The following is a 25702-nucleotide window of genomic DNA, read 5'->3' on the forward strand; positions in this document are numbered from 1 at the left end:
AAAGAAGAACTTACAGGTTCTTAAATGGAAAAATTTATTTAAGTAAATCACGTTTCGATAGATTAAAATAAAATTAATGATCCGTTGACTCGTTCCACGTTCATGCGATATACCGATCTAAACGTCCAACGGTTCGACATCGGGAGATCCGCGTTGAATCAAGAGCTTCGATCGCTCGGTACGCGCAGCTATCTTCGTTTGAAGCGATTTAATCTTCTCTCGATACGACTAATCGACAGCGCAAAGAATAGAGCAGAGAGAGATGGAGAGAGAATGAGGTTATCATGGCGAGTATATAGTATGATACGAGAAGGTAAAATTACACGATTTCAAGATGACGAGAATGAAGAGATGACCAAGTGACGGGGGGTTCAGTTGGAAGGAGAGGATGCAGCAAACAAAAGTTATGAGTGAAATGCTAGTCGACGAAAAAAAAAAAGGTTTGTTTTTATACATCCTGTTTTAAAAAAAAGTATGTAAGTACTTTTGCATTAGTCAAAGTTCTGTTTCTTTGTTTTTCTCTTTCTGAAGAATTGTTGAAATAATAATGCATTTCAGGGAAGTCACTTGATTGTGCGATTTTTGTCGATGATACCCTTGACACGAGTCAATGTTGAGTCTGAATATAATATAGATGATCGAAATAATAAAAGGTCAATGATTAGATGCTGTGCAATATACAGCGAATGTTAAGCCCCCGTATAATGATTGTCAAGGGCTTACATGTGTGACAGAAGCTACCAACACCATCACATGTATGTGTGCGTAATACACCAAAGTATAATACCAAAATATTTGTCAATTATGATACAATAAATTATAAGTAAAAAACAAATCAAACTCAGCGTAAAGTGAAAATGAATTAAACACAAACAACAAAATCAAGTATTCCCCTTTTCCTTATTTAAAATAACAGTATAATAATGTATCAATAATAGTAACAACAAACAATCTTAAAACTAAGAAAATAAAAAAGAAAACACAACCAAGAACAAAAAAAAAACAAGATACCAACCAATACCCTGTACATGAAATACCACCATAAGGCTTTTACAATGAAAAACTGTCCTGCCGGACATCGTCACGCGCCAGCTGTGACTCGATCCCACAGAACAGCCTACATTGTATATATTTGTTACACATAGTATTAGTACAGCTACTGTTAGACGATGTTATCGTGTGTATTAGTTTACGTCAGTATAATAAATATGCGGGTGTGACAGTGACTGTAGCGTATGGTGCGAGCTTTTGTTACGCGTGTTCTTCCAGAATAAGACGTTAAAAGCATAAGCAAAATTACGAATGAGATGTGTGTTCGACGGAAGTGAAGTGAGGGTGAAGAGCGAGATGTGACATGAGGGAAATTAGTTGTGAGTGAATTATAACGTATACAGCAACGGTTGAGGTGTGATATATTAAATTGGCGTAAGGGATGGAATGGGTGCTTAGTTGGGAGGTGATGATGTACTGTAATGGAAACACCTTGATGATAGCTGATTAGATCTTTACCTCATCCTTCCTCAATCTCCGTCGCGCGAACGCGGACAAGACACGCAGCCAAACGTTCTCTGGCATCAAAATGTTTCCACTTAAATCATGTATTAAACTACAGATTTGCAGGTCAATTATTTTTAGATAGTTAAAGAAGTGCCATTGCTTCAATTCAATCGTATAATACGTAATGATAACGTAACGGTACCAGGTAAATCTCGGAACGATAGAAGGAAATAAAAAAAATTATCAAAAAAAAAAGACTTTTAGGTACTCGCCGCGGCTAATTACTGCAGGGGATGAAATAACTTCTAATATATAACTTTTAGTATGTAGTCTTGAGTATTATTTACAAATTTACTACAAACACAGTTATAGTATTAAGTGCAATTTGGTGGCTAGTAGCTCAACTCTCAATGTTTCATACATGTAAATTGGTGGTGGTGGTTTTCAGTTGGTATCGATATAATAATCGTATAATAAATTAATTTATGCGCAGAGCACAGTGCTTGGTGAGTATATATTACGTAATAAAACCTACCTGTTGCTCTTGTAGCGCTCTTTCCCGATCGTTGGGTAGATACGTCGGACTGAGCACTGTTCGAAGCTGCTGTTCAACCTGGACAATCTGTTGACGAAGCTGCTGAATCTCCTGTAATCAAATTTGAAGAGAACAGTTTTAGATATTTCAAGCTTTCGACAAGGATGGAACCCCCTCAACTTTCGCAGATGAACCGCGAGACGCGTTTGTACCTGTTGGTACTGGTCAATCTGGGCGAGGCAGGTCTCCAAAGAAGCGGTTTGATCCTTGACAGATTCGTGAAGGACATCCAACTCCTTGATCAGTTCGTTGGCAGCTTCGCTAATCCGTGTGTCACCACCGACTCCGGACCTGAAATGAACCTGCAGTTTTTCCACCGAGATGGATATCTTCGTTTTCTGGATGGTAATGTCGCTGAGCATCTTCTCCCTCGTCGCGTGCTGATCCCTTAGCGGTTTTTTCTTGCTTTGAGGCGACTCTAAAGTTTGTCTAGCTTTGTCTAGCCAACTCCTAACGTCTTTCATCTTCTTCTCACACTGTTCCCATTCTTCGCTCGTCTCTTGGAGCAGAGAATTCTGAAATAATTATTGGAACCTGTAGTATTGCCGTGACCGACTGGCGACGACGTGTTACAATCAATGCCCGACGACCCACCCTTTCGAGTAGTTGACCCTCGACCTCAACCTTGGCGTCTTCGGCTTCGGTCAGTTTCTCTGGAAGATTTCCGACGTTCGTCACCTGACCTATACCTTCCAACTCCTTGCTCATTTCACTCAAATTCTTGTTTACTTGCTTGCAGCTCTTTACCGCGGTCTGAAAGGATGCAGAAAAATCGTAAGACGGTCAACGCGCAGGCGCCGTAGGGTAGAGTAGAAAAAAAAAAGTCTGTCAACCGAGTGAAACACCTACGGAATAATCGTGGAGTCTCTGTCTGGCTTGTATCAAAGTACTAAGCTGCAGAGGCTCAACAAGGAAGACCCGTTTCTCCTTAATCCATGCCATGACCGCTTCGTGAAGTGTAAGGAATCTCTGCCACGCGTCCAACGTGTCGCCAACTTGTTGCTTCTTCTCCTCGAGCCATGATCGTACCTGAGCTAGCTGCTCGGTCAAGTTGCTGACTGTGCTTTTTATGAGTTCCCTCTCGTTTCCATCCTTCGTATTGTCAATTATCACCTGTCCGTTTCTAGTCAGCCTTTCCAGTTTATCGGTAATCAGTCCAATCTCGTTTTGTATCTGCTGAAGGTGTTCCTTGAGCTTCAAAGGCTCCATGGAACGATCCTGCACCTTGAGTTCAGCGGCACGAATCCACGTCTGGACTTCATCGACGTCGGCGATGTAGTCAGAGCGCGTAGTTCTTGCTCGCTTTTGTTCGCGTTGCTTCTCCTCCATCGCTGAAGCTGCGCTCTCGGCCGCTAGTTCGAGAGCAGTCAGCTGCTGGCCGATATCGGTTGGAACCAACTGCTGGCTAGCTTGGTACCGCGCCTTAGTGTCTCCCGAAAGCTTCTTGCCCGTCTCGACAAGCCCTTCGAGGTACGAACGGAGCGCCCCGAGTTCGGTCTCAGTCGCGTCCTGGTTCGCCCCGAAAACGTATAAAGAGGTCGTCTGGTGATGGACCTCTTCCAATCGCTTCTTCAACTCCTGTACCTCGTGTTCGATCGTTTCGAGTGTTTCCAAGTCCTCACTTGCCTTCTTGGACTTATTGCGTAGTGAATCGACAAGCCTGTTTGGATAAATATCAACACATTGAACACTGAAGTAAAAATGATGATCCTAATTATACTATTTGCCACCTCGTGATTACGTGATCAGTACGTCAGATATTTGTGTTCGGAAGAAACTCGCACGAAATGATACGCGTGTTAGAAAATTTGGAGAATAAAAAAAAAAAGAAAAAAATACAGCAATAAATATTGGAGAGGAGAAAACGATCTTGTTCAACAATATTGTTGACGGTTTAAACCACGAGATTCCCAGGCAGGCAGCAAAGCAGTCGCGAGCCAGTTGCACGCACGGCCAAGCCAAGGTGGGTGGCAGGCGGTTAGCAGCCTTGGCTAAAAGTAGACGGTTGAAATCCGGCGTTAGGCCGAAGAGGCGCGAGGAGTTTTTGCTCCTCGAAAAAATTTTTCACTACGAAGCTTTCTAGGTTTATACATTCAACTTTTACTTGTACGCATAATTGAGCTTGAAACGCAAGCGCAGCTGCGGCTTGGCGTGACATCGCTTCAGGCTACGCATCCCTCGGCACGTATACGCGTATCCTGACCGATAAATATAACCGTGGTCGCTATACGCACATCCGCGCTATAACCGAACCTAATAAAATAAAATCTCTACATAGTCCTGAATCTTTTGGAGCGATGACATCACGGCTAAGCTAACCCGTATAGAATCTGCACACGGATTGCGTACGCGTGCGATTATACACGCATGTGAAAATTATTTCCCACCGAAACTGGTATTTGAATGTATACTTTTGTGGCAAAAATTCCAACACCGTCAATGCCCACGTGACACCGGTTAACCTACATCTAGTTGTACGTTAAACAGTCACAAGTGACGTATTGTAAATTGTCTAAGATATTTGAAAACTAATAACTATAACGTGTTCATAAATTTTCTTTGCAACGCTGAACTGGAGAACAAACCACGCATTATTGTTTCGCGGTCACGACGTTTAGAGGTGTGCAATATTTGGCCTCCGGTTAATTTATATTTGGTATTTCAAGCCCACCTATAGTACTGCTTGACGTTGTATCACGATTATTGTCAGGTGAGGTTTGGTAGTAAGGCAACGAAAATATAAATAAATAAACAAATAAGTAACTAAATAAAAGTAAAAAACAAAAAAATCGGTACAGTTCGGAGTACAGTATGTGGCGCGGCACTATCAAGCCAAACAGCGTCGGTCGCGGTTCGAAACGTATTGCCTGCCGGCGGATGAGCTCCGACGCGAGCGAGCGATGGGCAGAACGGGCTAGCTGGCAAAACGCCGGGGCGCATGCGCAACCCTCCCTGTTTCGAGGCGAGCGAAGCTTTCGACGCCGGATATAAAATGCCGAATGTGCAGTCTCCCTAAGAATACGGGCACGCATATCGCGGCGACAAGCAGGAAGACTTATTTACGTCGCCGAGAGACGCCTTGAGACACTAGAGGACAAACGAACTGATTCTGATATCGGGGAGTAAGGCTACAACCGCCTAATAAGGATGCAAAGATATTAGATACAGGGGCGAGATGAAGCATTTCACATCAAAGATCAACGTCCTTTGATCGAAGGCTTATCTTTATTCCGTTTGGGTGGGTTCTATTTGCGGTCCCGAATTCGCGTGATTTCGTATTCTTTGCCAACTATCCGAACGCTGGGCACGGAACTCTTCGTGATCTTTGCCTTGTTGTTGCCGTTGGCAGTATTCTCGACTCTCCGACGACTATGCGGTACTAGGGTAATTTATAAGTATTCAAGGGCGCTCGGTGACCTCGACTTGGGACTCTTTATTCGCTTAAATATTTCGCTTCGAAAGTTGCACGGATCAAGTACTTATTACGCTCGAAGATTTTCCTTCGGAATTGTTTTACGCCGAGTAAGCCAATTCCGAAATGACCCTGGCTGGATTTAGAGGTGAGGTAATGACGAATCAAAATTAATTTAAACCACTGCGTCATCTCTTAACACATATTCAAATGAGAAATGCTGACAAACACACCAATGGTCGGCTTATTGATTTCTTCGATTTTCCGTTAACTCGCTGACCAAAAGAGACTAAAAAGCTAATTGTTAATTAAATTCGGTGAACCCATAAGCAACGATTCTATGACTATGCCTTATGAAGACACTTAGTTTAAACCTTTGAACTGAGGAGAAAAAAATATTGTGAGTTGCCATGATCTGTTTACAGTATGCACAAAACAACGAGCACGTGCGAGCGCAAAATTGAAATAAGAGGTCTCGGGATGCTCGCTACGACCAATCGAGATTCGTTGGTTCTATTTTTCTTTTCAACGGCATACCGATCGATCTACTTATACACAAGAAGAAAAAGATTAAAAGATTCGAGTATTCGACATAATCTTCCGGGTTCTGCAAATCGAAATACGCGATTGTAAAGAGAGAGAGAAAGAGAGAGATAAAGTATTTTTAGAGACGTACCAGACAACCAGCGAATACTCAAATGGCACACATGACTACTATTACACTTGAGTGATACATGGCCCCTGTGATATCGTTGCCAAAATCGAATACCATTCTATCGTCGTTCTATTTCTGCGCAAGATCATCTCTCTCGAGTTGCCTTTTTTCTGCACCTTAGTATCACGTTAGCTCATCGCCCGGTGAGATTCGTAATCAAAAATAGATTTCAATTGTTGAATGCTTCACCAAGTGCGAGTATAAACACAGAGCAGCACGTTTTCAGCCTGCAGACTTCAGCCGTATAGGAGTTCTTTGAGGTGGAATAGCTCCATTAATTTTTGGGCGATTGCCATTTACTCAAAATCTTCTAACTTGTATCCTCACAAAACAACATAGAAGAAATAAGGGCACGATGAAACAAATTATCAAAAAAACTAGAAAAGTGGGCAAGAAAATAGCATATCGATGATTCGCAGTGAACTGGAGAATAAAATGCGATGTACATATAATTAGAGCTCAGAAGTATCGTCATCTATAAAAAAGTGCGTTTCAAAAATGCTGTTTCTCTGGAGATATCGTAAGGTTGTAAAGAAAACAATCACACTTATGCTTTGGAGATATCGTTCCATTCTATTTCGGATGGCACGTATACATAGGTGAAGTCCGCGGACGTTTCATTGATTACATTATCCTTTGAGTGGACCGTTTAACGTGTACATATTTGATGTATACCTATGGATTGTACCCAAATGTATGTTACTGCCACTGAGTGAGGCGAAATCAATTTAAGCTCAGCTCCACGTTTAAGTGCAAAAATAGCCAGGCTGCAAAATTTTTTTATTCAGCTAATGGAGTTCTACTCGAACTTTGTCCAACTTAAGACTACTTTCACTGGCTCCACTGTATAAATTGTGATTTATGAAACACATTTTCTGACACAAATTTACAGAGAATGACCTTCTGATATTGGCTTTTCGACAACCTTCTTTGCTTTTCGAAGGATCAAGAACTGCGGGCAGTTTTTCCAATGCCAAACAGACTTTCGCTTCGCTATGATGCCTCCGCATAACCTTAACTATCCTAGCTGAAAAGATCAATAGCGGCAAAGCGTAAATGAGTGAAAAACAATTCAATAATTGAAACATGTCGAGGAGCAAGAACTCGCGGTGAATTTGCTTTAATCATGAATCATGCGCTGAAATCAATCGAGATGAATTATTTAGTCTCCTTCGTTAGTTGTCTTCGGTAGAATGCCGGTTTCACCTTGTGAATATCACGCTATATCCACAAGTAACGATTCTAACACCTATCGACGTAATTTTGCGCGAAGATTAGGTAAAAAGAAAAAAGTTATAAATCAAAGAAGTACCAAAACGAGCTACAAAAACTTCGCAGAAAATAAAATGCGGTACGATCGCGTAATTCTGTGCTTGCAGAGCCCCAAAAATTAGTACTAACGCGAGTTGACATTTAAAATTCGCTTATACGTAGATTCGCGTAAAAACCACGTGTTTTCTATAATCAGCGAACCTGTCGATGAAAAAACGAACAAGCTTACCTTGAAGGAACATTGTGCTCGCAAGGCTGCAAGCTCACTGTGCCAAAAACATTATGTCGTTAAGAGTTTTGAAAATATACGAAAACGATAAAAAGTATATGTATATACACGTATGAACTGTGTCAAAATATTGTCGGTATATACAGAGCGCGATATCACGTTAATTAAAAAAGTTTTATACTGTGGTTTTTACAGAAGCGTTGCGTTGTCACGATTTATTAATAGAACACTCATACACGTGAGGAACACGGCACTCTATCGTTAACCGAACACACTTTCCTTTTCAAATCACTGGCGGTCCGCTCGATCGAGCGAACGGATGCGTGAATTTACTACCGCGAATGAAAGTAAAATCGAAACGGATAAACTGTTCGTATATAGTACTAAAAAGTCGTTCATCCAATGCAGTTAGATTATTTTACTTCCGATCTGATATGCAGCCGCGCACCGTTTGGAAAGCCTCGAACGAACTAGACACCAGCTCGACGGCAACAGGTTGACTAAACGCCTCTGACTATATGAATCGTGCGTCGAGTCCGCGAATTATGCTACCGGCGTTCCGTCCGCCTCCGTACAAACTTGCGCTCTGCTCGGACAGCCAGGCGATAAAATGGAATGGAATGGAGTGGAATGGTGAGGAGCTGCGACCTTCCGGCTGTTTACCATTGTGTCACGGCACAAATTTGGTTATGACGTCACAGGTACATACGTGATGCAAGTTCCTCAAGAGGCATCTTTTAGCGCTCTGTGTCGACACTTGACATACGTCTATCCTTCGCACGCTAGAACTGTCTATACGCGGTGTATCGCTCGCCGGCCAAGCAAGCTTTTACGACATGACAGGGCTTTGCGTTATCGCTCTACGGAATATCCAGCTACTCGGCGCTTGCGCATCGTTCGCTTTAACTCCGTGCGGCGAAGCCGCTGCGATTAATGGTCGCGTTTTACCTTGAACTTGTGTGGGTGACCTGTAACGTTATACGTCAGTTCGAACACGTGCTGCGTCCGACTTGGGCGCCCTTGTTGCTAACTAAGTTTTTCGAGATTATACGACCCTAATGTGTCCGTTTGGACAAGAGTACAATCCGCAAGTTAGCTGTAATTGCATATAAGTAAGGAGAGAAAATTAATTCACCAGTGACATTGCTGGACGCCAATTCGAATCTCATTTTATGCCAAAAGCAAGGATTATTGGCATTCAAAAGTTTTTTTTGTTAATTACGCCATCTGATCTATCGTACACACCGTGTATGCGTACGTATCGATTATGCGTTTACGCTGCAGGTGGTCAACCGAGAAGAATTATTCTTACAATTTTATTGATCCTCAATGCATTCGGAACTAAGTCGCGGACATACGCCTATATTGCATCAGACTCGGGATTGGGTGTAAAATTCAATACCGCTGTGCAGTATGCGTTCCTCCCCAGAGGCCGCCTTTTCCTCTACTTTTACTCTGTAACGATCAAACCCACGTTCGGTTGAAACGGAAGATTGATTCGAGAAATTTTTACCACCCTCAATTTTTAGACCGTAACTTGAATGGTTAAGGGGTCGGACGGAGCTTTTAGGGGCGGAAAAAGCCTTCGACGGAAATTCGATTTAACATGTTACGGAGTCGGTCTAAAAATCTTACATTCTTTGAAAAATCGAGCGTGCAAAACTTTCGAAGATGAATTATACGCTGGCTCGATTTTGTGTAATACTGTACCGGAAGGTATGCTTCGACACAAATTCGTTGATGATAAAATATTTTTATCAGCATTGCAGCTGAGCTGAAGTCAGTATCCTGCAGATAATTTTTGTGCAAATGTCAAAACAGGCTGCATGTTCGCGATATCCAGCAACTCTCGCGATCAAGTTATCTGCTGATACCGAGTTTCACCGATAAAAGAATGACTATCATATATGTTGGAGAATTGCCACACCCTCTCTGTTAAAGTTATTCTGTACACCTAGATCTGAAACCTTTTACATTACTTATACTTTTAGAAAATTTACAATTTTAATATAAGTCCACATCGTTTGATGCAAAATTCAACACCATCGGTGTAAATTGTGCTTTTTTCATACCAAATGATGTTAACATCGACACCAAAATACTGTGTGAACTTTAATGTAATTTTTATTCTCTCCTAACAATGTATATTCGACAAACGTAACAAATCGTCGCGGATAAATCACTGGGGCTGCAGCTCGCCAGTCGTAACCGGAAACCACCGGCGGTTTGCGACCATTGTACACATCTGCGACTGGCCACATGTATAGGTACTCTCTCATTCATTTACTTTATGCTTTTACTTTATGTTTTCACTTTATCCCGTCCCCTCTCTCAACTGATTCAGAAAACGGCCGGCATAGCAGTGGATATCATATCGTTACTTCCGGGACCGGAAGTCTACTGACCTTGAAACCTTGCACGTGATTGTGATGATTGCAAACATCCATAAAAATGTGGAATACAATTTGAAGCAAATTTTACGCAGTTCGTTAAACACTCGCTAGTTTTGTTCCGGAAATTCATTTAATTAACTGGTTTATTGGCTCGACTTCCTCCTCCCGCCTGGGACTCGTAAATTTGCATAATATTCAATTAGTTATTCAATCTCTCCTGGGAAGCTATGGGCTAGAGCACGACGAGATACAAATATAATCACATTTTGTGCAATTATACATTATATTTGTGTTATATCGCTCCTGAATATGACTGCAATCTGGTGCGTATCGGCTCATTCCAGAACTCCCTAATGTACGTAGTAGGTAAATGAATTTTGTGTACGATAATAATCTCTCTCAGTGTAAGCCGAATGGCTTTCTCCTACTGAGGAATGCACTGCGCAAACACATGTCGGCAATTACTCAGTGCAGCATCGTGATTTCAATTCTACTAATGCCTTTATCGTACAAGTTATGTTGCCATTGAGCCAGTTCGCAGTGGCTGATCTTATGCTGGCGGTAATAAAAAATCAGTCACTGCTTATGCTGGAACGGCAAATAGTCAGATATTTAAACTAGATGTACTCATAGGTATGATAATTTGGACAGTCGACGTTATAAATGTATTGTCGATATAAATAAAATGTGAAATAACGTTGGTTATTGGGGTGTGAATCACAAGAAAATGAGCCATCGTGAAGAATAAGGTTTGGCGTTTGCCTGAATTGTCACAGAGTGCAGTCACAAGTTTTTTAGGGTATAACGTTGAACACGTTTTTGATTCGTTTTGATTGTTTTCACCTTGAGATCTATGAAAATTTACAACCGTTTGACAACATTATACACAGTCAACTTAATCTGAAGTTATACAACGTCCTGAAAACTGAAAGAGATGTTAAACAGATTTATGCAAAGATTGTATAATAATAACGAACGACATTTTTATATTATTTTTTTGTTCAAGATACCTGTGAAGAGAAATAAAGAGAGAAGAAATTTACGACTTATACATATAGTGAAAAAAAAGCATATAAGCCCACTGCAAACACACACACGCATACTCATGCAAATGTGCTCGAGTATACAGCGGCCGCCAAAATATGGGCAAGGGGATCCCGTTTTATCATGAATTCAAATAATCGCGAATCGTTGTCGCAAAAATTGATCTCAAGCTTTGCATGAAAAATTCCACGTTTTTATAAAGTTATAAAAGTTTACAGATTCAGGAAATGTTTTGAATTCACCAGGGTTACAATTGCTAAAGAACACAATCGTGAATTATACATATCGAAAGGAAACATTCGCAAATATATATAAATACCCAAGAAACGGATTTAATCCCAGCTATTTCTAACGGTCCCTATAATTAGAGCATATAATCTACACGGTGCCAAAACGCCAGGGAACCTTTCGAATAACAAAATTAGGCATTTATCAGAAACCGATTAGATTGAACAGCGCACACATTACGTCTAAAGTATCGCGGCTGGAATAAGGCACAATAATGAAATGAACGATATCGATAACCGATATCTTCAGAGTCAAGGTCTCAACCCTACAGGGGTTTCTCGGGATTCCTTCCAGCGTCGCACGAATACTCTTTCGATTTTGCGCGCATATCTTCACCTACAGTTACAGATAAGCCCCCAAGGGAGGCTTGGTGGGGATGAAACGCGCCTACGGGGGCTGTGGGGGGGTATTTTGGCTGGCCTGAGTTTCGAGTCGACGAAATAAGGAAAAGAATTGATTTTTCACTCACGACTGCACCGACTGTGAAAGTTTCTTCAGACGTTCTTCAAGGATGCGTGCCGGCTCTTCGGTAAAGGCAGCGAGATAGGCAAGGACGGGACCAGCGAGCTTTCGCACCTCGTCGGTTGCCGGTTTCAGTCGTTCACCCTCGGCCAGAAGCTCCTGCGATAATAGAAAACGGCGAAACTTAATGATCAAGGATCCGGTGAAACTGCACACACGATCAGCACTCCTCACTGCTTACACTAGAAATCGACTAGATTTCGTGTATAATCGTATTGTGCCCCAGTTGAACGTTAATTTGGGGGTTGGGGACGGGGACCGAGGTGGGGTCACGCACCTGCGGTACCTGGCTGTGCAAGTCTGGCAGCGTTGCCCTCTTTTCAACCGTTTCGGGGATGGAAAAATTAGGTATCAGCCTCGTCTAAGAGCCGAAAGAATTATCGCGAATTGGCGAAAAATTCCTCGGCTGGAATTACTTTTCGAAATATTTTTCCGTTCGATCTTCAAGTCGGTCTTCAACTTATACACATTCAAAATTGTTCCATTTTCGCATTGAAATTTCTCGCCCTTGATTCATTCATGATTATAGTAAAAAATAATAATGTGAAACTCATTTTGGAATTATAAACATGATTGTGAATAATTTGACAATTAGCAGGCACAGGCGCTTAGGAGTGAAAATTGAAGAAAAAAAATATGTAAGCTTCGATAAAAGACTGACGAAACTTTGAGGACATGATTATGTAAAGAACTTGTCACTATACAGACGACTGAATTAATTCCGCGTCACAATAAAATGCTGAACAGTTTTATCATAACTTATGTATACGGTTAATTTCTAAGAATACTCGCGATGACGTAACCCTCAGTTATACTGCACATCGAGTTTTTACTTTGTTGGTATAACATTTTCCGACGGTGACGTCATCAGCAGCATAGCTGTCAACCTCTGATTTATGTGCAAATATTAACGATTCTTTCGATTGTGTATACCAAAACATCGCACTGACCATAAACGATAAAAATACTCATTTCAAATCATGACTGAAAGGGAGATTTGATCAGAAACGGAATAGAATATGGTAAAATTATTGCTCAAAAATGACTGTTCTCTCATATACGAACGAGGAAAGCATCTTTGTTAAAAGTGTGTGCGGTTGAAAGACTAGGCGTAATTTTTATAAATATAACATTTTCCCTTGGACCTTCAATCTTATAAATCTTCCGATCTGAACACATGTTCTTTGATTATCGTGATCAGCGGGCTTACTCTAGTGGTTTTGATCCTCACGATGCGGAGGTGAATAATGGCGATGTAATTATAATAATTGAATCGAAATATTATACTCACATCCAAAGACTTGGTTGTGTCTATGAGATGCTGTTTCGATCGGACGATGTTATCGATAAGTTTATTTCGTTCGTCGTTGGCGTTGAGTCGTGCTTCGACCTGGGACCATTGCGCCTCGAGTTCCTCCCAGTGCCGAGAAAGAGCCTCAAGAGTGTTGCGGCGACCTTCGAGTCCGGAAACCAGATCACGCCATTCAAGAGTCGTAGCTGACAATTGAGTCTCAATAATAGATTTGTTTGCAGAGTCGGCCTGGTCTAGAACCTCCCTTCCACGTTCGTTCAAGAGATCTAGCTCGAACTGTTGATTCTGTGAACCACGAACGTTGGAAGATCTATTTTAGCATATAGTACTCTCTACAAAAAGTAGTAATAATAAATAACGGAAATGGTCAGCTGCCTGCAGAAGCCTCATCCGTCATTCATCGCAACCGGTAGTGATATCACCGAGATTTTCGTCCTATAATTTTAAACTGACACGTTTAAAGTTGTAAAAATACTCGGCGATTGAGAAAACATTCACCACCATCGACGATTCGGGTCAAGGTTGCATAATTTGTTGCAAAGTAATATTCACGTTACATAAATACCGAGAGTGCGATTGGCGACAGATAAGGTTCTACTTATCTTTGATAAGTAAATTCCGGAATCGGAATTACTGTTCACGATTAGATGAATAATCAGGTGACACATACAGCTTAATAATATTCGTATTTCACGTGCAAAAGTCGGAATTAACCTGAACATCATACTGTTAGCAATAATCCAGGTGCTGTGTCTCACCTGAATGTCGTTGAGGGCGTGAGTAATTTTCTGAATATTGAATTGCAGACCGGCCAGAGTGCTGACGGGATCATCGGAGAATCTGGTCCTGGCAATTACAGCTCGAACGCGTTCTAAAGTCTGCGAATAATCACGCCAAGTCTCAGCACCTTGTTCAAGACGAGCGCGTTGCGATTTCGCAGTATTCAAGGTATTCTTAAGCAGCTGAGTGTGCTGCTGTTGTTCCCTACTCAGCTCTTCCTGTTCCGAACTGTTCAACGACGGCCAGATTTTGTCCGCTGCCTGCTGTATCTGCTGTGAAACCAACTCCCGTATCGATGATTCCGTGCTGAAGTAGATCTACAACATTCAAGAGATTCGATGGAGGTTCAACATTGGTGTCAAGGAAAATAAGATACACAATAATGTAACTCTCCGACAGCCTATTATTGACAAATAAAAGTTTGCAGATAAATACCTTGTGCTCCTCCAAGTCGGCCAGTATATTTTCAAAGTCAAGGCCGTCCTTATCGCTCTGTAATCGGATATCAGCTTCCCTGACCCAAGCGTGCAGTTTATCTGTCAAAGCCGCGTAGTCAAGACGCATCAGTCTGTTAGTTTCAAGGTAGGTACCACGATCGTCCATTTCCCGAGGAAGCGATGTCATCAGAGAGGCAGCCTCGCTGAGCATCTCCTTCAGCGAACCAGGCATGCCCTCATCGTGGCGGACGGATTCCTTCAGGACGCGTATTCTCTCCAGATTTTCATTGACACTGTCGCAGAGTTCCTTGTGCTTCTTCAGTTCCGCATCAACGTTCGCCGAGTCGCGTTCGAGAAGCGGACGAGATTTAACGTCCTTTTCCTTGCTTTGAAGCCAGTCGAGAATATCTGCCAATTCGTTCGCCAATCGTCTGTGTTCGGCAGCGGCCAACTCGTGTTCTTCGCGTTGAGACTCGACGGCGCGTCTCAGTGACTGGAGTTGCTGTTTGAGGGACTGAAGTTGTTCGGTCACATTGTTTCGGTCGGCCGCTGATCCTTCGGCTGCGATTTGCTGCCCCTTGTCAGTAGCGCTAGCTAGAGTCGCTTCGCACTCCTGGATCTTTAAAATCACGTCGTCATAGCGTTTGATTTTTTCCTCAGTCGTCTGGCCGGACTTTTCAATATCTCTAACTACCCCAGTGTACTTCGTAATGAAGGTCATAATCTCTGTTACCAGAGCAATGAACTGTTGTCTGAGCAGAAGGAGTTGGCGTAATTTCGCTATCTGGGACTCAAGCGCTCTGATCAGGTCATCCTGCTGGCTCACAACGCCGTGAAGATCACCGACGTTTCCAGACTGCAGGTCAGCCAGCTTTGCTTTATTGGCCTTCAGGTCTCCTAAGATTCGTTCGTAAGTCGCCAACATGCCTTCTACATCTTCGGCGCGTGACCCTATCGGCTTGTTCAGTTCTTGGAGCTCTCGTTGTATGTCAGTCATGAATTGCACCGCTTCCGCGACTCTCGCAGCTGCCTCTTCAGCTTCGGCTATGCTCGCCTGGAGGGCCAAGGCTCTCTCATTGATTATGCCAGCTACTCTGCGATGCGAGTCTTTCAAGTTCTTCAGTTGCTCACTAAGCTCTAGCTTATCGGCGTCGCTAATTGTCGGAAGGATCGATTTTCCTTGCTGCGTTATGTTCTCAATTTCGTCAGCGTACTCGTTCGCTTCTTTCTTTAGTCGATCGTACTGAAAATAATATCATAAAAAACATGCTTATCGTAGCAAAAATGATTGCGTAACTTAAACGAGTAAAACGTCGCTTACCTTGGCCAGTTGTTCGCGAAGGACATCGACGCTGGTGGTACGGAGTTCCACGGACGTTGCGACCTCAGCTTCGTTGATCCATCGTTGGCACCTGTCCAAGTCATTTTCGAAGGCCTTTCGTCCTTGGAGAAGGTCAGCAAGGGCCGCCTGTTTTTCTTGAGCTTCTTTCTTCAGCGCGTCATACTCTTCGTTAACGGTATTCAATACTGCTTGAAGCCGACCGCGATCCTCGTCGGTGCAATCCTTGAGCAGCGCGTTACCTTGCTTAAGGACATCGTTGAGTTCAGTCTCGTTGAAGTTTGCAATGTCGGATTCAAAACCATGATGCTGGCTGATATCTTGCTCCACTTTTTTCGCCTTCAACGGTAAATAGCCGCTGAGCTTCTTCAGGTCGCTGCTCTTCGCTTTTATCCACAGTCGAGCGCGCTCTAAGTCCGTCTCGAGCTTTCGTCGAGCATCCGCAGCCGCTGTGGTACCCGAAATTTCTTCCCTCAGAATGGAGCACAGCTCCACCTGCTCACCCCGCAGTGCTCGCGAGTCTGACTCGAGTTGTTGTTGCTCACTGGTTTCCAACTCATTTTGCATGTTGCTGACCCTTTTTTCCAGTGTTCCAATAAGGACCTGTTTTCCCTCAGCCTCCTTGAGCAGTGCCTGTAATTTAATTGTCTCAAATGTCAGAAGGAATTGCGGAACTGTAGGTAGCAATGTAAAGACGCTGTCGATTGTGCAGCTCTGCAATCAACCGCGAACCATAAATAATGTAAGTTTGCTTGCACGAAATTATTCAAGGAATCGAACGATTTATCATCTTCAGCCAGTCGGCGATAGGCGGCTTAAGCACCAGAATTCACAGATAAGCCAGCTTTCTACGCTCTGATTAATATCTATTGCTGCTCTAAATAAATGTTCTTTTGATCAAACGTCGTAAGAGAAAGCGAGAGAGATTTTCGGGCGTTACTATCAATGCCACACATTTAAATTCAAACTGATAATAATATTCTGTAATTAAGCTGGGGATGATCAATCGATGGATACACTATCATACATCATATAAACATTATCAAGTGGTGAAAAAAATGATTACAAACAGAAAGTGGCGCTGAAAAGTATCCCTGCAGGAACCTTCAAGATGTTCGAAAAAAGGTTGGTATTACTAATAGAAATTTCATATACTTGCCTTGAGAGATAGAAGCTTCTCATCGGCCATTCTGCTCTCGTAACCGATGGGCTCAGATGTTCTGGCAACTTGCTTTTTCTCAGCAACCCATTTTCTGTTTTCTTCAATCTCGCGTCTCGTGGCTTCAATACCTTGAGCGGTCATGTCCAGTACCTGGCTCTTGCGTTGAAGCTTCTTACCGATGTCACCGTACCTCCTTTCGACGGATTTTATCTGCTCCTCAATTTGCTGGGAGTCAAGATTGCTGACCGAGTCCATAACCAGGTCACCAAGCTTCTTGACTTCATCCAGCTTACCTGGACCCTGAGATTCGAATTCGGCGGTGATTTCTTGAACGGTGGAGATCTTTTGAGCAATTGTCAGACCACTACCCTTGTCCACAACGTCTGCTCTTTTCGACAAATTATCGAACCAAGTCTGAATATCCTGAACGTGAGATCTGTACCTCTCGATCAGGTCTTGGGTTGCCTGCTTCCCGGCTATCGCCTCGATCAATTCTCCCTCTAACTTGTTGAGGCCTGATTCAAGGTCATCGGTTTGACCGCCCTGAGCCGAGGAAAGTTCTGTGAGGGCTCGAGTTCGACGCTCTCCAACCCCAGCCAGTAATTCGTTCATCGCTTGAAGCTCGGTGTGTGCAGCTTCTGGCCGCAATTTTGCTGGTCTTGACTTCCACTCGGCGCAAAGAGCCCGCTGCTGGTTCACCCAAACGCTCAGGGCGTTCCGCTGATGGGCACGTTCCTCAAGAGAACCAACCGCCTCAGTGACTGTAGTCAAGTGCGTTTGCATCTGTGATCACGGAATACGTTGGTATTAAAAAATTAATGCTTTGCGTCAGCATGAACGAATTGATTGGTTCATATGAGTTGAAATAATTTTCAATGAGACCGATACATTACTATAGTTATGGGATTTCAATCAGAACTGTTAGTGTAGAATCAAGCCGTGTTAAATACGAACGAACATTATGAAAATAAAATAATTTACAAAAATGCAGTAATCATGAGAATATGTTCTTACACATAGCGAAATAAAAATAAAAGTGATGCAAACCTTGTCATACATGTAATTAAGTTTCGCTAAGAAGCCGCTGTGCTCAATAATATCTAGCAGAGCTTTCAGTCTTCCTGAATCCTCGTTATTTTTCTGTTTTGAAGGGTGAACAAAAACAAAAATTCACATCAAACATCATGCAAAAATAATAAGAAATAGATTAGCAACAAAAGTGCAAGATCCGAGTAACTTTGTTCTTGCTATCTCATACTTAATGCTGCACTGAATTAGAAAAAAATCTTATTTACTAGGATACAATACAGAGATCCTAGCTTCTATAACACTTCATGCGAAGAAAAAATTAAAAACATAAAATCAGCCACAAAATTATCGGTAACGTGCAAATAGGTCACGAATTATAATTCCACGTAACTGTTTTTTTCAATCAATTGAAAAACGATGACTAACAAATTGTAGCAGAATAAAAATTAGTCATCATTCAGGAGAAAATTAGCTGATAAGAACTGTACTTCTAAGCGGGTTGACCTAATCAAAACAGCGATAACAAATACGGTGCATATTACAGCTACGGAAACTCTACAAAACTTTCGGAAGTCATACCTGGTCTATGAGGTCTTCGAGCCGAGTTCGCACTTCGACTTCTCTAGCTGGAATTTGTACAGGTGGTGCGTCGAGCGGACTTCCGGGTCGAGAAACGCACGCAGCAGCGGCTTCGCAGGCTTCTACAGCTAAAGCAAGGCGCGCCTTTTCTGATTGCAATTTATTGTGAAGTATTCTCGCACTCTCCAAACTGCGCTGTGCATCCTCCAGATTGTCAATCGGCGCTTCCAACTCTTGAGCAATTTCCGGCTCGTAAGTATCCAGGTTCTTCATTATGCTTTCAAGGGTGTTTTCATACTCTTGGAACTTCGCTAAAGACTCGGCCAATCGGTTCTTTATCTGAAGTGCAGTGCCCAGGAGAGCATTGTAGCTTTCCTGCACATTTTGGAGCTGCGTTTCGATGGTTGATTCGATCCCCGGAGCGGCTGAAACGTAGCGTTTTATCTGACCGGATCCTTTCGCTCTGAGGTCATCGAGTGTAGACTGATACTTTTGAATCTCTTCGAGCAGAATCTCGTGCTGTTTCATCTGCTCAATCGTCTGATCCTTGTTGGTGATGTATAATGAGTTATGAGCCATAAGCTGGAATGAGATTTGCAGTAACCATTTTTCAGTCTCCTGAAGAGCTGCGTGATAACCGTTGTACTCTTGGAGCTCCTCCTCAAGGAGTCGTTTCCGCTCCTGAACGTGACTACCCAGTTTCTCCCACCGATTCAGCAACAGCTTAGTCTGTTCCTTGGTGGTATTGTTCTTGGCCCAGCTGGATAATTCGTCAGCCTCGTTCAGCAGGTGGTCAAGGTCAGATCGTTTGCCCTTCACTTCGTCTTGGGCATGCTTGGTCCTCTCCAGAAGTCTTTTCATTTCTCCAAGCTCACCTTTCGTCTCGGGAAGCACCTTGACGGATTCTTCAGCTTCGCTCAGCCAACTCTCAAACCGTGCTCGAGATTCTGCATAGTCCTCCCACCGACTTAGAACCGATTTCACTTGCGCCTGAATGCTGTTGAGGTCCATGCTGAGCTGCTCCCAGCTTGAACGTAGATCTGCCATGTCAGTTCGTAGCTGCTCTTGTTGTTCCGGAAGAGCGGTATTTATCGCTTTTGCAAACGCGTCTTGCAACGTTGATAGCAAATGTTGGCCCTCGGTTATTCGTGTTGCAACGACCTGAAATTTTCAACAAAAGTATTCGCAATGAACCCCTCCTTTAATACCTACTATACTTCTGAATTCAACATTTTTGGTACTTACACGTGTAGTTTCCAGCTTATCTTTAGCCCACTCGATATCGCCAACTCCAATACAGTCTTGGACAGAACCATGAGCAGTATGAAGCCATTCTTCGAGTTCCTTTTTAGCCTTGAGGAACTCCGTATGGTCGGACAGATTCTTCTCAACTTTGGATACGAGACTTTGTGCTTCTGTCAGCAGGGTCGTGTATGCTGATTGAAGCTGTACTGTTTTATCCCTGGCCCAACTACACGCGCTTACTTCCAAAAGAGCTTCACATTTATCGTTTAGGTCTTCGAGTACTGGTTTCTGACGAACTGCCTCTTCAACGATACGTTTGCATCGTTCCAGGTCTTCCGGGGTTTTGTTGTCCTTGGCAGACTCGTTGCTGACCTTCTTCCTGAACTGATCAAGCCAATCCTTCATGCTATCAAACGCAGTTGTGAATTGGGTCCAAGTCACGATGCAGCTTGCCAAAGTACATTGGCTGTCACGTGACTGAGTTTTCAGTGATTCCCAGTCAGCGTTTAGTTGCTTAACGTCTTGCTTAATAGAATCTTGTCCTTCAGAGCCAGTAGTCAAAATGACAGAATCGCTCAGTTCCACTGCCTTTTTGATCAAAGATTCACCTTCTGGCATGGATGCTATGATCTGGTTCACCTTCTGCTCTCGTTCAATGACCTTCGCCTTCTCGCCGTGAGTGTCACCGTACCGCTGCAGTTCAACCTTGGCGCGACGAACCCATTCTACGGCTTCATTTTGAGCTTGGCGTAGGCGATCATGTTCCTTCACTTGTTCTTCTAAGTCCTGAATGCAAAGATGAAAAATAAAATATGGGATGTTCTGTGGATAGAATCTAAAATATGCCAAGTATTTGAATGCTGCAAGGTAAGACCATAGTTTACTTACACTGATTCTAGCGACCACAAGGGTCTTCAACTCCTCGTACTTTGCAATCGTCGCTTCGTAAGCGTCTTTTGGGATGCTTGAATCTTCGATCAGACGAGCTTTAAGGCGATCTACTGTCTCCGCATGACCATTTATGTCACGTTGCACCGTTTTATACTTCTCGAGGAGAGCTCGCTTCTCACTGAGGTCATTTCGGAATCCTTCTTCGGGCTGTACTTTGTGTTCGACCTCTTCAATCCAGTCAGCGATCAACCTATGCATTTTGTTAAGCTCTTCTAAGACACCAGCTCTTGTAGCGAGTTTCTGCTTCGCTTCTTCGACGTCTGCCAGTAGCTTGTCGAATTCAGTTTTCAGATTTTCAGTATCCTCCTGAATCTTTGCCGCACCGTTCTGCTCCGTGTTCATAATGACCTTTTCTTTCAACTCAAGCACATAGCGAAGCTTGTTCTGACCTTGTTCTAAAGTCTGACGAATAGTTTTGCAGGCATGCAACTTGTTGTTCACTTCTGCTAACGTGTTTGGTATCTCTTTACACTCTCCCAGCTTATCGCGTGTTCGTTCAATCCAATCTTCACATTCTTGGTAGAGGGTATTGTGTTGCTGATGCTCCTATTTACATTTAAAAAACCGTACCATCAGAAAATGGACTGACGCCTCAAATTAGAATAAAATAATTTCGAATTCTGATGTTTAAACTGCTCAACTTGGTATCAAACTTACCTGATAATGTAATTCCAATCTTCGCATAATTTCCTTTGCCAGTGACAATAACGCATTGTATTTTGTAGTCAGCTGAGTAACAGCATTTGAGATTCTGGTATCAGCACAAGTTTCGAGAAGCATCTGTGCCTTCATATTAAGACGATCCAATTCTTTCTGCCAATCGAACAACGTCTGCAAATGAACCTGAAATTCTTCTAGTACAGTTTTCTTTTCTTCAAGGCTATCCTGTAGCTTGTTGTATGGTCGCACCAGCTGTTCAGTTTGCGTTAACCAATCAGAGGCTTCAGAAAACTGATCTTCATATTCAGTCCACTTGACTATACCAATCTCAAGCAGAGATTTGGTGCTGTTCAAGGAATCGCTGTGAAAAAAAAATTGATTAGTTCGATTATATTCAATTTACAATTTACGCTAAACGTCGATCAAATTTCCAAGTCTAATACTTACACGTAATTATCGTACTCTTCTTGGAGAAGAGCAACTTCTTCCTCGATAATTTCTTTATCTTCGGCATCAGCCACTTGACACGCAGCGTTACCTTGTTGTAGAGCTTTCTCGAGCTTCTGTTGGCCTTCTGGAAGTTCACTCTCCAGCACTTTCAGCTGCGTGATCTTGCTAGAAAGGGACTCTTTATCTCCAGTAGGTTCCGAACATTTTCCTAACCGTTCCTTCGCAACACGGATCCATTGAATGAACTCATTACCACTATCAATGAATGCTTGATGCTGTTCGACGGTTTCCTTCTGTTTAGCATACAATTCCTGGGCTTGTTTACTAAGCGTTTCGTATTTGATTGATATTTCTGTAGCTGGCGTTGCCTGCTGAAGATCCTCAGCCTTTGTCGTTACAGATTGAATCATAGGCTCGAATGCAACGATATCTTGAACGATGCTGTTCGTCTGGCGCAGATTGGCCTTCCTTTCACCGATAGCCAGTGAACTGAGACCAGCCAGACCTTTCCTGGCCTTCGATACCTTCTGTTCGCAAACTTGCTGTAGTTTTGCCTCACGGTCGTTAATCCATTGCTGTAACTGCGAGTATGAAGAGCTATAATCGGCCCACTGAAGAAGGCTGGTCTCCAAGTGGACCTTAGTCGTCGATATCTTCTTCACCAATCTCTCCCAATCATTTTGGATTTCCTTCAATTGTGAGTTGATCTCTTCACGGCCGTCAGATCTCGTGTTACGCATCACTTTTTCGCCACAATTTACGGTAAGATGTACCAAATTTTGTCCATCTTCCCGTTTTCTGAGGAGTTCTTGTATTTTGTTCAGTCTGGATTGTAATTCATCCCGGCTGCTTGTAGAGGCAGCTTCGGTACCTTGGCGAATAATTTGTTTAGCATTCTCAATCCATGCGTGAGCCTTGCCGAGATTTGTTTCGTACTCTTGGTGTTGAGCAAAGTTCGTTTCCACCTTCTTAACGACATCCTTGGCAAGATTCACTTGTACTTGGTATCTGGAGTTTAAATGCCTTAGTTGGTTGTTCACGTATGTGTCAAGATGTGAAGATAACAACCCTGATGCAGTCTTATTGAATTTGTCTATTTGCTCTTGTCCCTTGAGCAAGTTTTCCAGTATTTCCTTGACTTCCTTCACCTGCTTTTCTTTCTCTTTCACGTTTGGTAAGAGAGCGTTCTTCTGTGCCTTTATTAAGATATCGAATTGTTGCAGCCAGTCACTGAGTCTCTCGTATTCGTCCTTATAATCTCGCCACTGACTAACGGTGGCTTCCAGTTGATCTTTCTGTTGCTTGATGTCTAGAAATGGAAATAATAAGAGAATGATTTAGAAAACCGATAAAAATAGGATTCACTCGTGAATGGCAATTATCGAAACCTATATTCAACTTTGAATAATATTTAAACAGAAATTAAAATTTTTCAGACGTTATTATTCAATGTGCTTCGAGATAAAATAGTTTTCAAAAAAAAAAATAGTGTACCTTTGAATAGCCCTTCAAAACTCTCAGTGAGTGCACGAATGTCGTTTCGAATTACTTCCTGTCCTTGATCACTGGTACTTGCGCAGACCACTTCACCAGTGTGCTGAAGGTGTTCGACCAGCAATTCACCCTGAGCCTTTTTATTCAATAGACTTTCAAGTGGAGCAACAGCGTTTTCAATTGCAAGTTTATCACTGAGCGATCGTTGCTTCATCGATGGTATTTTTTCGCGTGCACGGCTGAGCCAGCCGATAAGATCGTCGTGTGCCTCTTTGTAAAGACGGTGGTCTTTGTATTGATCCTCGCGTTCGGAAAGAAGCGATTTGATTTTCTCAAATAGGGAGTCAAACTTGTTTAGAATGTCCTGTGCTTGTGAGGCAGCTAGGCTTTGTTGTCCGCTCGCTATCATCTCGGCGACCTTGGCCTTGAGACTATCGACTTCGATATTTTCGCAACGGACGCGTTCCTCCAAGGTCTTGATTCGCTCTAATTGGGATCGCTTCTCAGACATTGTAGACTGAAACTGTGATATTTCGTTAACCGAAGTCTGCATGTACTCTACGGTTTTATTAATCGATTGAATTTGTTCGAGTAAACCAGCCCAATTATTTATGGAATCGTCCAGGTTTGTCTTGGTTTCCAGCATTTTCGAAGCTAAGGCACTCCATTGCTCTTGAAGCTTGGCCAGAGCGTCGTTTATGGCCTGATGTCCAGGCGGTGCGGTATTCGCGAGTACCGTCTGGGCCAATTCAACGATGCCTTGAACCTTTGAGAATCCATCTTCCTTGTATAAGAGCAGGTCTTGGATAATTTCCATTTTACTCTCCAAGTCTTTCTGCGACGAAGCGCTAAGGTCGGAGCAATAAGCCAATTTGTTTCTGATGTCTTCAAGCCACTGCATACACTCGGACAAGTGATGGTCAAATTCTTGATGACTGGTGAAATACTGTTGCCAACGATTGTTGAGATCCTTAACCTTGCTCGATATTTGCTGATACTTTATTCCAAGTTCAGATATTTGCGAGGTCCGTGATGTGATGTTCTTGTGCAACTGTTGAGCTCGCTCTGTGACTGCGTCTATTTCAAGTTCCTTAGCCCTGACCTCACCCTGAAGAGCGCGAAGTTTCTCTGACTGATCTTTCTTTTCTTGCAGAGTTGACTTCAGATCCACCGCGTGCAGTTTGGTGTCGGTTTCACGTAGCCAAGCAAAACATGCTTCCTTCGATGACTCAAATTCGTTCCACTGTTGAAGCTTGTTTTCCAACGCTTCGATAGTTGACTTTACAGCGGATACCAACCCTTCCCATTCCTGCTGAGAGGAGTCGATCTGCGAACGGATATTCACTTGTCCCGATTCCAATGTTCCAGGTATTACCTTTTCGCCCAGCGCTCGTATCTGCTGAACGCGTGGCTCATCCTCGGGAAGACTTTGCAGTAGGTTCTGCAGGCGGTCGAGATTCGTGTGCAAAGAAACACGTTCCAGTTCCGCATCTCCCCAAAGATTCACTGCGTTATGAGTGGCATCTAGCCATTCGTGGGTGTCGAGAACAGCCTTACTGTACTGCTGATGATCGCTCACTATTGCTTCATATCTTTCAACGAAACCTTGAGCACGCTTTAGGATGAAGGCATGTTTTTTGGAAAGTTCATCGAGGACATGGTCAATTTTGTCTGTGCGATCTGGAAGGCTGTCCGCTTTGTCGCGTAAATTGAACAGGTCTTGTTGATGAGACTGAGTCTCGTGCAGAAAAGTGCGATAGACTTGAAGCTGCGCACGTTTTTCATCCAAGGTTGTCTTCAGCTCGATTTCTGAGGGTAGCTGTGCTTCGACTTCCTCCAGCCACTTTTTGAATCCGTCACTGCATTCATCAAAGCCTGACCAGCGTGAGAGTTTCGTTTGTATTTCACGATCTGTGGACGCAACGCCATCGTAGAGCGTTTCCATGGCTTGTTGGAGCTCCAGAAGCTGCTGCCGGATAATTTCTCTGCCCTCCATTCCAGTGGTAGGATAAAGGCGCTCGCCAGCTTCAACTGTACTGTTTACCAGAAGGTTGGCTGAAGCCTGCTGCGCCAAAAGCTCCTTCAATGCATTACTGTGTGAAATTAACTCCTGACGAGTTCCCGAAATTCCATCTCGAGAAGTTTGGAACTTCGACTGTGCGGTTGCCAGCCATTCTGAACAATGCTTGTAGTGCTCCAAGTAGGCCTGGTGATCAGCTGCTGCTTGTTCGCACTTCTTTATCAGTTCCTATACAACGAGACAACAAGTATTTAGAGCGGAACAAAGTTGAATTGAT

General features: G+C 43.0%; 1 protein-coding gene across 6 annotated transcripts in view; it reads right to left on the reverse strand.

Moving 5' to 3' along the window:
* Positions 1-25702, reverse strand: part of LOC124179261 (nesprin-1) — a 136964-nt gene that overhangs the window by 48358 nt on the left and 62904 nt on the right. For 4 of the 6 annotated variants that reach the window (XM_046563496.1, XM_046563499.1, XM_046563495.1 and 1 more), the window contains 17 exons: positions 23406-25653; positions 21909-23220; positions 21459-21822; positions 20739-21347; positions 19851-20636; positions 18606-19766; positions 18045-18137; positions 16995-17780; positions 15818-16468; positions 14495-15739; positions 14038-14376; positions 13259-13564; positions 11915-12066; positions 2942-3752; positions 2687-2845; positions 2245-2607; positions 2033-2143 (listed from right to left, as the gene is read on the reverse strand). In XM_046563496.1, the coding sequence (XP_046419452.1) occupies positions 2033-2143; positions 2245-2607; positions 2687-2845; positions 2942-3752; positions 11915-12066; positions 13259-13564; positions 14038-14376; positions 14495-15739; positions 15818-16468; positions 16995-17780; positions 18045-18137; positions 18606-19766; positions 19851-20636; positions 20739-21347; positions 21459-21822; positions 21909-23220; positions 23406-25653 (11496 nt within the window). Of the gene's footprint in view, positions 1-17; positions 229-2032; positions 2144-2244; positions 2608-2686; positions 2846-2941; positions 3753-11914; positions 12067-13258; positions 13565-14037; positions 14377-14494; positions 15740-15817; positions 16469-16994; positions 17781-18044; positions 18138-18605; positions 19767-19850; positions 20637-20738; positions 21348-21458; positions 21823-21908; positions 23221-23405; positions 25654-25702 lie in introns of those variants that run through there. The other 2 variants (XM_046563501.1, XM_046563500.1) reach the window with 2 other exon arrangements.

The sequence above is a fragment of the Neodiprion fabricii genome, chromosome 3 (assembly GCF_021155785.1).
Source record: "Neodiprion fabricii isolate iyNeoFabr1 chromosome 3, iyNeoFabr1.1, whole genome shotgun sequence".
NCBI lineage: Eukaryota > Metazoa > Arthropoda > Insecta > Hymenoptera > Diprionidae > Neodiprion > Neodiprion fabricii.